Source organism: Hyposmocoma kahamanoa, unplaced genomic scaffold, assembly GCF_003589595.1.
Source record: "Hyposmocoma kahamanoa isolate Upper Pololo Valley unplaced genomic scaffold, ASM358959v1 93, whole genome shotgun sequence".
NCBI classification, from domain to species: Eukaryota; Metazoa; Arthropoda; class Insecta; order Lepidoptera; family Cosmopterigidae; genus Hyposmocoma; species Hyposmocoma kahamanoa.
The window spans coordinates 6514056-6525530 of record NW_020654810.1 but is presented as its reverse complement, the minus strand read 5'-3'; the positions used below and the strand labels follow the sequence as shown (position 1 = coordinate 6525530).

General features: G+C 35.6%; 2 protein-coding genes across 2 annotated transcripts; both read left to right on the top strand.

Annotated features, from left to right (window-relative positions):
• Positions 1 to 288: 288 nt before the first annotated feature.
• LOC113237636 (alpha-(1,3)-fucosyltransferase C-like) lies at positions 289 to 2354 on the top strand. Its single transcript, XM_026474245.1, has 2 exons — positions 289 to 917; positions 2207 to 2354. The coding sequence occupies exons 1-2, from the start codon at positions 289 to 291 to the stop codon at positions 2352 to 2354; spliced, it is 777 nt and encodes a 258-aa protein (XP_026330030.1).
• A 4987-nt stretch (positions 2355 to 7341) lies between these two features.
• Positions 7342 to 10031, top strand: LOC113237635 (alpha-(1,3)-fucosyltransferase C-like). The gene is made up of 2 exons (XM_026474244.1): positions 7342 to 7979; positions 9893 to 10031. The coding sequence occupies exons 1-2, from the start codon at positions 7342 to 7344 to the stop codon at positions 10029 to 10031; spliced, it is 777 nt and encodes a 258-aa protein (XP_026330029.1).
• Positions 10032 to 11475: the final 1444 nt, after the last annotated feature.

Sequence of the window (11475 nt, the reverse complement as noted above, 5' to 3'; positions counted from 1 at the left end):
AGTAAAAATAACTTAAAAACTAATTTCGAAATGATGAAAACACATGAAATAATAAGGATAATAGTAACTCTGCTTCTTGTGTGTAACGTATTTCACGTTACTGGATATCACGACAAGGAGGATGGACTTATTTACATACTTATATGGACACGTGCGGCTTTCGAACCGTTTAATTTCCTGGAAATGGGCCAAAAAGAGTTTAGTAAATGTGCCTTCAAAAACTGCTTTTTAACAGGGGACCATGACTATTTTAAAAGCATACTAGACTTTGAAGTACTTATGTTCAACATGATACACTTAGAAGTGGGTATGGCTTTGCCACCAGAGCGATCTACTGGACAAAAATATTGCATGTACGGCTTAGATGCTGCGGGTTACCATTCAATACCTCAATATTTCAATGGGTATTTTAATATCACCTTCACGTACAAGCTCTCGTCCAATATCACGATTCCTTATGTAGTAGTAAAAGACGAAAATGATGAAATAATCGGGCCCGCACTTGATATGCCCTGGAAGAAGTTAAGCGAAATGAATAACACGAGTGATTATGTCAAAAATAAGCTGGAGAAAAAGCATATTGCAGCAGCGTGGATCGTATCCCACTGCGAGACGCCTTGGCGGCGTATATATGCCCAGGCATTGCAATATGAATTGGCTCAACTTGGACAAACTCTGGATATTTTTGGGAAATGCGGTACCAAGCAGTGTCCTAAAGGTGGCTATGGGCTATGTGGTACTTTTATGTGTCCCCAATATGAAAGAATGGACGAATGTTTAGCTATTATAGAATCAGATTATTATTTTTATTTATCATTCGAGAATTCATTCGGTGAAGACTACGTCACTGAAAAACTTTTGCATGCCTTGGAACATTTTACTGTTCCCATAGTTTTCGGAGGTGCTAACTATAACAGGTAGGTAGTGTAGGAAGATGTGTCTTATCGTTTTGTTTGCATTTGTTCGCCTTACCAAGTTAATCGAATTAACAAATGCAATAAGGTTTTTAAACAATCTTTGTCACTTACTTTCGCACTCATGCAACCAAATTTTTAATAATTACGATGTATGATTTCGACCATATCATTCAAAAGCTATTGCGTGCTTTAAAAAACTTTGCAATCACCGGAGGGTAACGGTCTTACAGTTTTAAATTGTGTACTAATTAGTCGATTTATCTAAAACAGTTTCAGTTCTATGAAAACTATGATGTTGATGAAATAGTTGATGAAAACATTCACTTTAGCATACTATTTCATAAAAAGTTCAAAACTGTTCAAATAATTTCAATAAAGCTTCCCAAAAACGGCCAGTTGTCAATCAACGTCAAAAACACTCTAGTTGTCGTTTCGATTTGATTTCAAACATAATACTTTTGATTTGACATCATTTTATGTCAGTTTAGATTGGATAAATCATCAATCTATATAGGCCAAATTTTATATACACCTTGCAATTCGAATGCAGCGATAAAAAGCAAACATCCACAATCATCATCAATTCTTTATAAGTCTTCTTCAAAAAAAAAAAAACGATTTAATGTTCAATGCTGGTTGATGTCATACGCTTTACAGGGATAGTAAACCTTCATCGACATTCAGGTTTCATGATGTTGTCCTCTATATATCGCTTGCCAAAGGTATTGCTACTAAATAAACAGTAGAGCTCCTTCCTATTTTTGCCGCAAAGCAGGTAATTCAATGAAAGGGTGCTGCTGAAATTATAGGCACATGGGACTTGTCAATTTATGTCTCAGGGTGATAAGTGCAATGGCAATGTCCCTCTCTTCTCATCTTTGCAATTAATTTAAAGCTTTCAGTGACACTGCAACGACTATGGACAGGCATGTCGCTTAACACTTATTCGCCCCGTTACTTGGTATCATAAAAACCGTGTTTTCCAGGGGTTGTAAACCTTGTTCATTGACGGATATTTCAGAATTTAAGATTTCCGCCGTTTTTTAAAATATAAGTAATTTATGAAATGTGTTACCCGCTTTGTTTCTCAGATTCATGCCTGACGGAATTTACTTAAATGCTAATATTTTACAACCCTACCAAATGGCGGACAAAATAATCGAAATTATAAACGATAAAAATAAATACTACGACTTTTTCAAATGGCACGACCATTATAGTTTCCACTTTTCTGGTGAGGATCGTTACCGTGGAGAGGTATGTAGATTATGCGCTTTTCTCAATAACAGTATGAACAAATCGAGTACAATCGAATTTATTGCTGAATGGTGGAATGAGGAACAGCCTCCGTGGCCAACTACACAGCCCGATATTGGTGAACAAAATGAAGTAGAACAAGTAATGACGAACTTGCTTGATTTCTTGAATCCGCCCTAGGAGTTATGTTGTAGCATTCTGATTCCTTGATCTGTAAACAACACACACAACAAGTAACATCATAAAAAATGTGAAGTACAGTTTTTAGTCACTAAAATGAATCAACAACTCAACTGTAAAAAAGGAAAATCTATATTCACCTAGCATGCAAGTTTGGTACAATAAATATATTTAATCGTTTCTTTAATACTTCGTAGTGCCAACATTTCATGGACTCACCAAAATATTTGGTTTCTCAGAACTACTTCAGTATCCAATAAAATTTATATTTAAAATAAATTTATATAATTTATATCATTTGTGATGCTCAGGCTTTAAATTAACTCGTGGTATTATACCACGGAATTGTACATATTATCAAACAATTTGGATAAAATCATTTGATGACTATGGAATCTGTAACTGCGGACTGTATGAATGAAAAAATAATATAGAAATTGTCCTAATTATTTTTTTGCAAAATAAAATGCTTAATGGTCAATGAATTTTTTACCGACACTCGGCTGTCCCTAATTTTTTTTAAATAAAATTTAAAATTGGCATTTTTTTTACAATGAACAATAAAACTCTAATTGGTCTGTAGCCAAATTTGAACTTTTGTTATCCTGAATGAAGCAAAATTAAAATTATACTTATCGTCATATAATCGTACGAAAAAATCATACTTTAATTGTTCTGTTTAATTGGTAACGCTTGGGATAAAATATCAAATAGTATTCCATAATTATGAATATTTAACGTAAAAAAAATATTTGATTAAGCAAGAAAGATTGTGAACTGACTTTCTATACATTAAACTATACGAATGTGGTCGTTGTAGTACCAGCCGAGCGAGCAAAAGCTTCCACTCACTTATCACACATTCATCACAGGAAAATTTTATTAATTAATTTAACTTCCACGTGTATAAGTTGTTTTTCTAAACGTTGGTCATAAACAGTGCTTTAGTGTATACCCGATATTTGTTCCGTAATTGTATCAAGTGCAAATAAAATAAGGAAATAATTTTTTAGAACATTTAACTCGAATAACGTTCGTCATCTTTTACAAGATTTTTCAATAGATATTTCTATACGTATATGTATATTGGTTGGAATTGAATAAAAACTCAAAGTTACCAAAAAATTCGCATATTCTCAGCTCCTACCACAGACTATTAGATGCTAACGCATGCTCCTACTCGAGAAAAGTGACTATTCAAACTTGTTGAGTAATAAACTGTCTAAGGGTGGCTTCACACGGCTTATCGATATTCCAATAAACAACGCTAACCGAATCTGTTTGACTTCTCTGTTTTTATTTTGTTTTTTGTTTCTTTTTTTCACTAAATTCGCTTTTTAGTTCTTTTTCTTCGTATTTTCTTTTTTGTAACTTTATTTTTTTTTCACGAAATTCGGGGAGCTTATTATTAGTCAATAAAATAAGGATGTTTATATTAAAAATGATTTCTCAAGCCGTAACGTGTCGCGCCGATAATACCGGTGTCGTGTCCCAGACTCGACTGTGTATCGCGCGTTCTAGTCTGGTGTCCTACTCTCCGAGCACGAAATACGTAGTTATGGCCGTTTTCCCACTATGGATGACGTACAGGCTTGAGTTTCAATCAAGGCTAGAACTAGGAATGTATGACAACGTGATTTGACAGTTTTGAATGGGCCCGTCTTTTCCATAGGTCATCCATAGTGGGAAAACTGCTGTAACTACGGATTTCGTGATTCGAGAGTAAGGCTCCAAGTTTGAGCTGCTATACTCTAGCGCCGCACTTTTGAAGTCACCGACATGAAGCGAGTCCGGCCGGGCGGCCCTTACAGGCGAGTTCGTACCGGCACGGGCGGCATTCGTGCGACAGCGCGAGCTCGCGTAACGCAGCCCGTAGCACCACACCCCGTGTGAAGCCACCTTAAGAGACGGCTTCCAATATTAATATTATTATTATCTCCATAACTTTTAACTAAAACCAACAATATCCATTGTCCTAAAGATTACTATGGCGATTTATTGTTTGACTTTATCTATAATAAATACTTGTTAAGACGTCCATCAATATTTAGAAACGAGTGTCTTGAAGAGATTGAGCAGCGTAATTTAATGCTATTATAGAAATAAAAAGCCCAAAGGTTTATTAGTAAAAAATAATATATTTAGCTTAAAACGGTAAAAAACTTGACATTTATAAAAACAGGTATTTGTAAACTCAGGTTCAATTAGAATCATAATTCAAAGGTAGGTTAAAAGGTTCGAGCAGTAGGAGCAGTTTGGGAAATAATAAAAACATAAAGTATTGTAAAATACATAATAATGTGTATCAACATAAATGTTATAAAAAATCGTCAAAGTATAGAAACCGACACGCACAATACAGGAACCCGTAGTTGTTGTTTCGTAATTCTATTCAATAACTCAATTAGTTAGTTATTCTCCGTAAAATTTAGCTTGATTAGAATGATCAAAGTTCGCAAAATCGAGAATCGATGTAAAAATATATCGACAGATCTATGACGTATTTAAATCAGTGTATTATGTATATATCTCTCTCATTCTATTTAATAAATAGTACACAATTAGTTGCAATAGAGCAACTTATGAAAGAGTTTGTGCAGGGAAGTACTGCCACCTTACCTATTTCTGCCGCCAAACAGTAATGTGACCATTACTATGATCCGGTTTTGTCGTGGCTTTCCATCAAATTACATGGAGGTCATATGTGCACTTATTTTCTAATAAAAAAAAGTGTTATACCAAATTATGACAATTATGTCATCATCATCATCAACAGCCTATCCACTGCTGGACGTAGGCGTATCCCAATGCGCGCCATTTCGCCCGGTCCTCAGCTCGTTGCATCCATCTGCTGCCAGCAGCCCTTCGCAAATTGTCAGTCCATCTGGCCGGAGGGCTGCCGAGGTCTTCACTCAAGAACTCGCTTCCCCCTTCAGTTATCGGTTCTTCCACATATGTGGCTAGCCCACTGCCACTTCAGCTTGCTTATTCTACCAGCTATGTCGACGACCTTTGTTGTGTGTCGGATAACCTCGTTCCGTATCTTGTCCCTCAAAGAAACTCCGAACATAGCTCGTTCCATAGCTCGCTTTTCACTTGTGAACTAACCATATCGTGAGTGTCCACGTCTCGACTCCACAGGTAGAACACACTGTTTGAATACCTTCGTTTTCAAACTTTGCGGTATGGTATGGGATTACATAGAGATAGTTTTATACAGTATAATATAGCTAATATCTTTCTAAAAAGTCGTGTTATTTTGAAAACATCAAATTATAAAAATTACAGTTTTGACACCTTCATTCGTAAACTTATAAACAGCTCTCCTGCGCGTGATACCCAAATTAATTAGGTTTTGCTAAACACTTAGGGCTGTGGAGAGTGGCAACATAAACAAATAAGTACTATAAAATCCCTTTTTTAAATTTTGAAAAACCCAGACGACGAATTTTGACGGAGAACGTGACAAAAACATGACCTCAATTAAGTGTGTATAAAGAAACTGTTTACTTAGAATATTTCAAAAGCATCTGAAATATACTCATGGACATATTTAAAGGAACCCTAAAGAAAAGTATGTTTGGTTTTTCAAACAAACCAACGAAAAAAACAGTTTTATTTCCAATGTGTAGCAATCGAAAAACTAAAAACTCGATATGCAAATGATATTTATTCAGAAATACCAAATCGAATGGTGATAAGAAAATAAAATTCTAAAAAAGTAAGCTTAACTATGTTTGTATTGGAAATACTCGAAATAATATTATTTCTAATCAAAAAATATGACCATGAATCTGGGTATAATTTTTTTTTAATAACATTAATTGACGAGACTAACAAGTCGTGCGCCTAATGGTAAGCTACACGCTTACCCATAACAGTTGTAGTGCCAGAGCTCAGAGCTCAGAGCTTCAAATTGCAAAGATCTGGGGGGCACTACCACTGCACGCGTCACCCTGAGACAAATCAACTCAACTTTTTTCGGTTTGTCAACTTATGTATCTGGGTGACGGGCACAATGACAATACCCCTAAGATTTTTGCGATTAAAAGCTCTGAGTGCCATTGCAACTGTTATGGATAGGCATATCGCCGACCACTTACTACGGGTAGATGAAAGTGATGAAGGCAAGGCTCTGTGGCAGGATATCCAAAAATTTGGTAGCGTACCCCCTTTGCATCCAGTTGTTTGAAATGGTCCTGCGACTGAGTATGTATAAGTGGGACCGTAATTACTGATCTACTAATCAACCGGTGGACATAAGTCTACCTCAAAGATCATCATAACTATCCATCTGATTTCCCATAATCTTCAGTCTTCTTTGTGAGTGCACTTCACGGCACTCGTGAGCTTGTCAATCCCATCGGCCATTCTACGAACAATGTGCCTCGTCCGCTGTCTGAGTTACAACTATGCAATCGAATCAACACCCATCCTTTACCACAAAATCAAAAAAATATGGACAAATTAATAGAGGTTCCATAGTCATACGAAGGACATATGCTATCAATGTTTTTGGGTACATTGCCACATCCTAATCGTGCCGTAATATTTCTACTCGTAATGTATATTATTCCTCTATTTCATTATATGGCTTTCATCATCATCATTATAATTATAATTAAATAAAAAATAATAATACAATCATTGAAAATCTTGGACCCTACAATACAGTTTTAATATTTTACGATAAACAAAACTTCATTATATTCAGAGAATAAATTTGAAAATGTTCAGAACAAAAGAAATGACCAGATATATTATATCAGTAGCTATGATGCTCATAGTGTTAAATTCAGTATACGTTACCAGTTATAATGAAAAGAAGGCTGGGATGATTTATATTCTTATATGGACATCTACGAATTTCGAGCCCTTCAATTTCCTCGAAACAGGACAAAAGGAGTTTAGCAAATGCGCTTTCAAAAATTGCTTCCTGACAGGAGATCATAATTACTTTAAAAATATACTACATTTTGAAGTCATTATGTTCAATGTAGTAAGCTTAACTCCGGATTTGGTATTACCTTCTAACAGATCTGCAAGTCAGAAGTACTGTTTGGTAGGGTTGGACGCCGCGGCGTACCATGCAATAGCCCAAGAATTCAATGGATTTTTTAATATCACCTTCACATACAAGCTCTCATCCGATATTACAATTCCTTATGTCGTAGTAAAAGATGAGAACGATGAAATTATTGGGCCTAAGCTTGATATGCGTTGGAAGACGTTAAGTGAAATGAACGAAACAAGTGATTATGTTAAAAGCAAATTGGGGAACAAGCATATTGCCGCAGCATGGATCGTGTCCCACTGCGAAACACCTTGGCGTCGTATATATGCCCAGGCATTGCAACATGAATTAGCTAAACATGGACATATTCTGGATATTTATGGAAAATGCGGTACCAAGCAGTGTTTGAAAGGTGGCTATGGGATATGTGGTACTTTTATGTGTCCCCAATTTGAAAGAATGGACGAATGTTTAGCTATTATAGAATCAGATTATTATTTTTATTTATCATTTGAAAATTCATTCGGTGAAGACTACGTCACTGAAAAACTTTTGCATGCCTTGGAACATTTTACTGTGCCCGTAGTGTTCGGTGGTGCCAACTATGGCAGGTACGTGTGCAGCATAACACTTATATATAATTATTTATACTGAGAGGTTCAAGTTTAAGCGGGTATGTAATTCTGATGATTTTACGTAAAAAATGTTACAACTAACAGTGAATTTGTATCCTGTAAATGCACAGGATTCTGACAAATATATTTAAACTCAGTTCTTAGTAACGCCACCTATTAGCTTTCATTTAGCGCAGGGTTTTCCTGTAAGGACATAACAATTTTGTATTTCAATAACGCAGAATAATTGAGATATCGAACTGAAATTTATTCCAGGTGCAGTAAACATTACATTTAAGAATGGAATTCGATCTCGTTCATATGACCACCGCGAGTACGTTTGCAGTCACACAGCTGAATCGATCTCATCATCATCATATCAGCCGGAAGACGTCCACTGCTGAACACATGCCTCCCCAAAGATCTATTGAGGAGGAAATTCGATAATAGTATAATCTAGCGAAATGGTCCGGTCGAATGGCCACCTCCCTCATGCGATCTAACGCCGCTGGATTACTTTTTATGCGGTTCCGTTAAGTCATTGGTTTATGCCAACAAACCAACAACGTCAAATCAGTGTAGGAATAATATTAAACGCGAAATTGGCAACGTTTCGGCCAATACGTGTGGACGAGTGGTAGATAATTGGCTACAAAGAACTGAACCCGGCAAAAGTGCTCGCGGCGGTCACATGAACGAGATCGAATTCCATTCTTAAATGTAACATGAGTACTGCACCTGGAATAAAATTTCAGCTCCATATCACAATTATTCTGTTTTTTATTGAAATACGAAATTTGTTATGTCGTTGTTGAACAAACCGATATTAGTGTGCAATTTATGTATGTATAACAATGTGTGCTACGCTAAGGCCGTGTCAACGATAGCGGCGCCCACAAATAACAATACGTTATATTTGAACTAGAGACAATATTGCTTTTTTATGTTCTGTGTCTGGATTATTCGTGTTTCCGACCGGGTTTGAAGAATTATTCTGTTGAAGATGTGTATGGTAAAACACTGTGTTAGAGTTTTGTGTATTTAAAAAAAATGGGGATGTTTATTCAGTGACCTTCGGGACTTTAAAATGAGACGAAGAACCTGGATTCAAAGAAAGATTGGTGGGGAAAGAAAACCCTTTCTTTGCGCATCTATTTTAGATTTGCACCTTTCCCTAAAGGTAAATATTGACTTTTTAATTAGGAGAGGCGGTATTCCCCAACAACCGCATAGTCAGCCGGAGCCAGGGCTTCAGGTTTAAGAATCGACATACATACATTCGAGAAGCGACACGATACAGAAATTTAACCGCTATCTATTATTATTTATTTAAAAAATCAACACTCGAGTTGGTACAAACTTTGTTTGTTATAATCAAATTATACGCAATTAAGGAATAGGTCGCTAATGAGTACCCGGCTTTAAATGATTCCGTCCTGGGGATAATATGAGAAAATATAATTTAATTACCGTGAACCAAGTTACTCCAGTACTTGAATTATCGTCCACGTGTCTTTTCTTTGTACAATAAAGAATATATATTTCATATATACATAATTGTTTGATCAAAATGCATGCCGCATGGACTTACAAAAATCCACAATTTTAATGTTTTTTGGAACCTACAGCGGTTCTATTGATGTTGATCCTCTGTTCGACTTATGTTGTTCAAATGTGTTGCCTACTTTATTTCACAGATTTATGCCAGACGGAATTTATTTGAATGCTAATAATTTACAACCCTACCAAATGGCCGACAAAATGGTCGAAATTATAAACGATACAAACAAATACTACGACTTTTTCAAATGGCACGACTATTATAGTTTCCACTTTTCCGGTGAGGATCGTTACCGCGGAGAAGTATGTAGGTTATGTGCTTTTCTCAATAACAATATGAACAAATCCAGTACATTCCAATATATTGCTGAATGGTGGAACGAGGAACAGCCCCCGTGGCCAACGATAAATCCAGATAATGGGACGCAAAACGAAGTAGAGAAATTCTTAACGAACTTGATAGATTTCTTCAACCCGCCCTCGGATTGACTGTGTAAACAGTGGCAATTTATAAAGACTCTCCATCCTTTAATAATTAATCTCTCATTAAAAAATGTTAAGTACAGTTTTTAATCGTAATCACTAAGATAAATCAAGTCAACAATAAAAACGAAAAATCCACATTTATGCAACGTGTAATTAAATGTATACTAAAAAATATTTATTCGTTTCTCTTTTGGTTTATGAAGACTTACATTACGTTAAGAAATATTATCTTGAAATATCGTTTAAAAATCGTTAAATAAAGAGAAATCTAAATTAATGCAGCGTGAAATTAAATGTACATAAAAATTCATTAGAATTGTATAAGTTTTAAGAACATTCATTATACATAACAGAGATATAAGCGTTACATTATATTGAAGCTGTTTAAACGACGAAATTGTGCAAGTTTGCATACCGTACCATTTGGGTTTTCGACCGAGAGTATGTATTTTTCTTTAATTATATTTTTCCTCAATTCTCATTTAGGCTTTTGTTATAATTAAATAATCATCAGTTAAATGAAGTACTTCAGTTGTCTCATTAACCTCTGTTAATGAATGAAAAGACCATTAAATCAAATATCTTCCGCGCTCGGTGTTCCGGGGTAGTTAGCCAAATCTCGTAAAAGTAACATAATTAAACTCAGCCTTTTTAACACGGCTCGTGTTCTATTTTCCCCAGTACTGTATATTAACAATATTTAAACTACAAAAATGAAATAAGTCAAAAGCTTCCGCCTTCAAATAACAAAATCATAAAAGATTATAGTCACAGTAGAGCTCCTTGTGCAAGAGTTCGTATTGTCACCTTACCTATTTCTGCCACCAAGCAGTAACGTAGAATTACTGTGTTTCGATTTGAAAGGGTAAGGATGCTTGTGAAATTACAGACACATGAGACTTGTTAACTTTGTCTCATGGGGGCAGTGGGTGCAGTGGCAATGCCCCTAAGATTTTTACGATTAAAACTCTGAGCTTTAAAGCCTACGATTTAAAGCTCTGACAGGCATTGTAACTGTTATGGATAGGCGTGTCTGCGTGTCGCTTACCACAAGGCGCACGACTTGTTCGTCCCGTCCCTTTGTAATGTAAAAAAAAAACAGATACTGTTGTATTATTACATAAATGATATTTTCAATGCAATGTTAAATAAAAAAAATTGCTATAAAATCTTGAACTGTTAAACGGTAGGTACAATTAGATATTTTTTAATACAAACTTTTAAAACGGGTTTACTTGTGTATCTTGAACGTCATCGTATACGTTATTGTCAGATAAAATTATATGCGCCGTCCGCCAGTAAACGTAATTTATGGTCACTTTAGAACTACATGCAGTTTTGGAGTAGGTAGAGCACATTCATGTAATGCAAGAAAACCTGAAATTTAGCCATATGGCACTTTTATCTCGGGATCAACATATATACAAGACACTGATTATTTATGTCG

Coding starts and splice junctions, on each gene's coding strand:
- LOC113237635 (XM_026474244.1), top strand. CDS start 7,342: ATGTTCAATGTAGTAAGCTTAACTCCGGATTTGGTATTACCTTCTAAC. Junction 7,980..9,892: donor GGTGGTGCCAACTATGGCAG/GTACGTGTGCAG, acceptor GAACAAATCCAG/TACATTCCAATATATTGCTG.
- LOC113237636 (XM_026474245.1), top strand. CDS start 289: ATGATACACTTAGAAGTGGGTATGGCTTTGCCACCAGAGCGATCTACT. Junction 918..2,206: donor GGAGGTGCTAACTATAACAG/GTAGGTAGTGTA, acceptor TCTCAATAACAG/TATGAACAAATCGAGTACAA.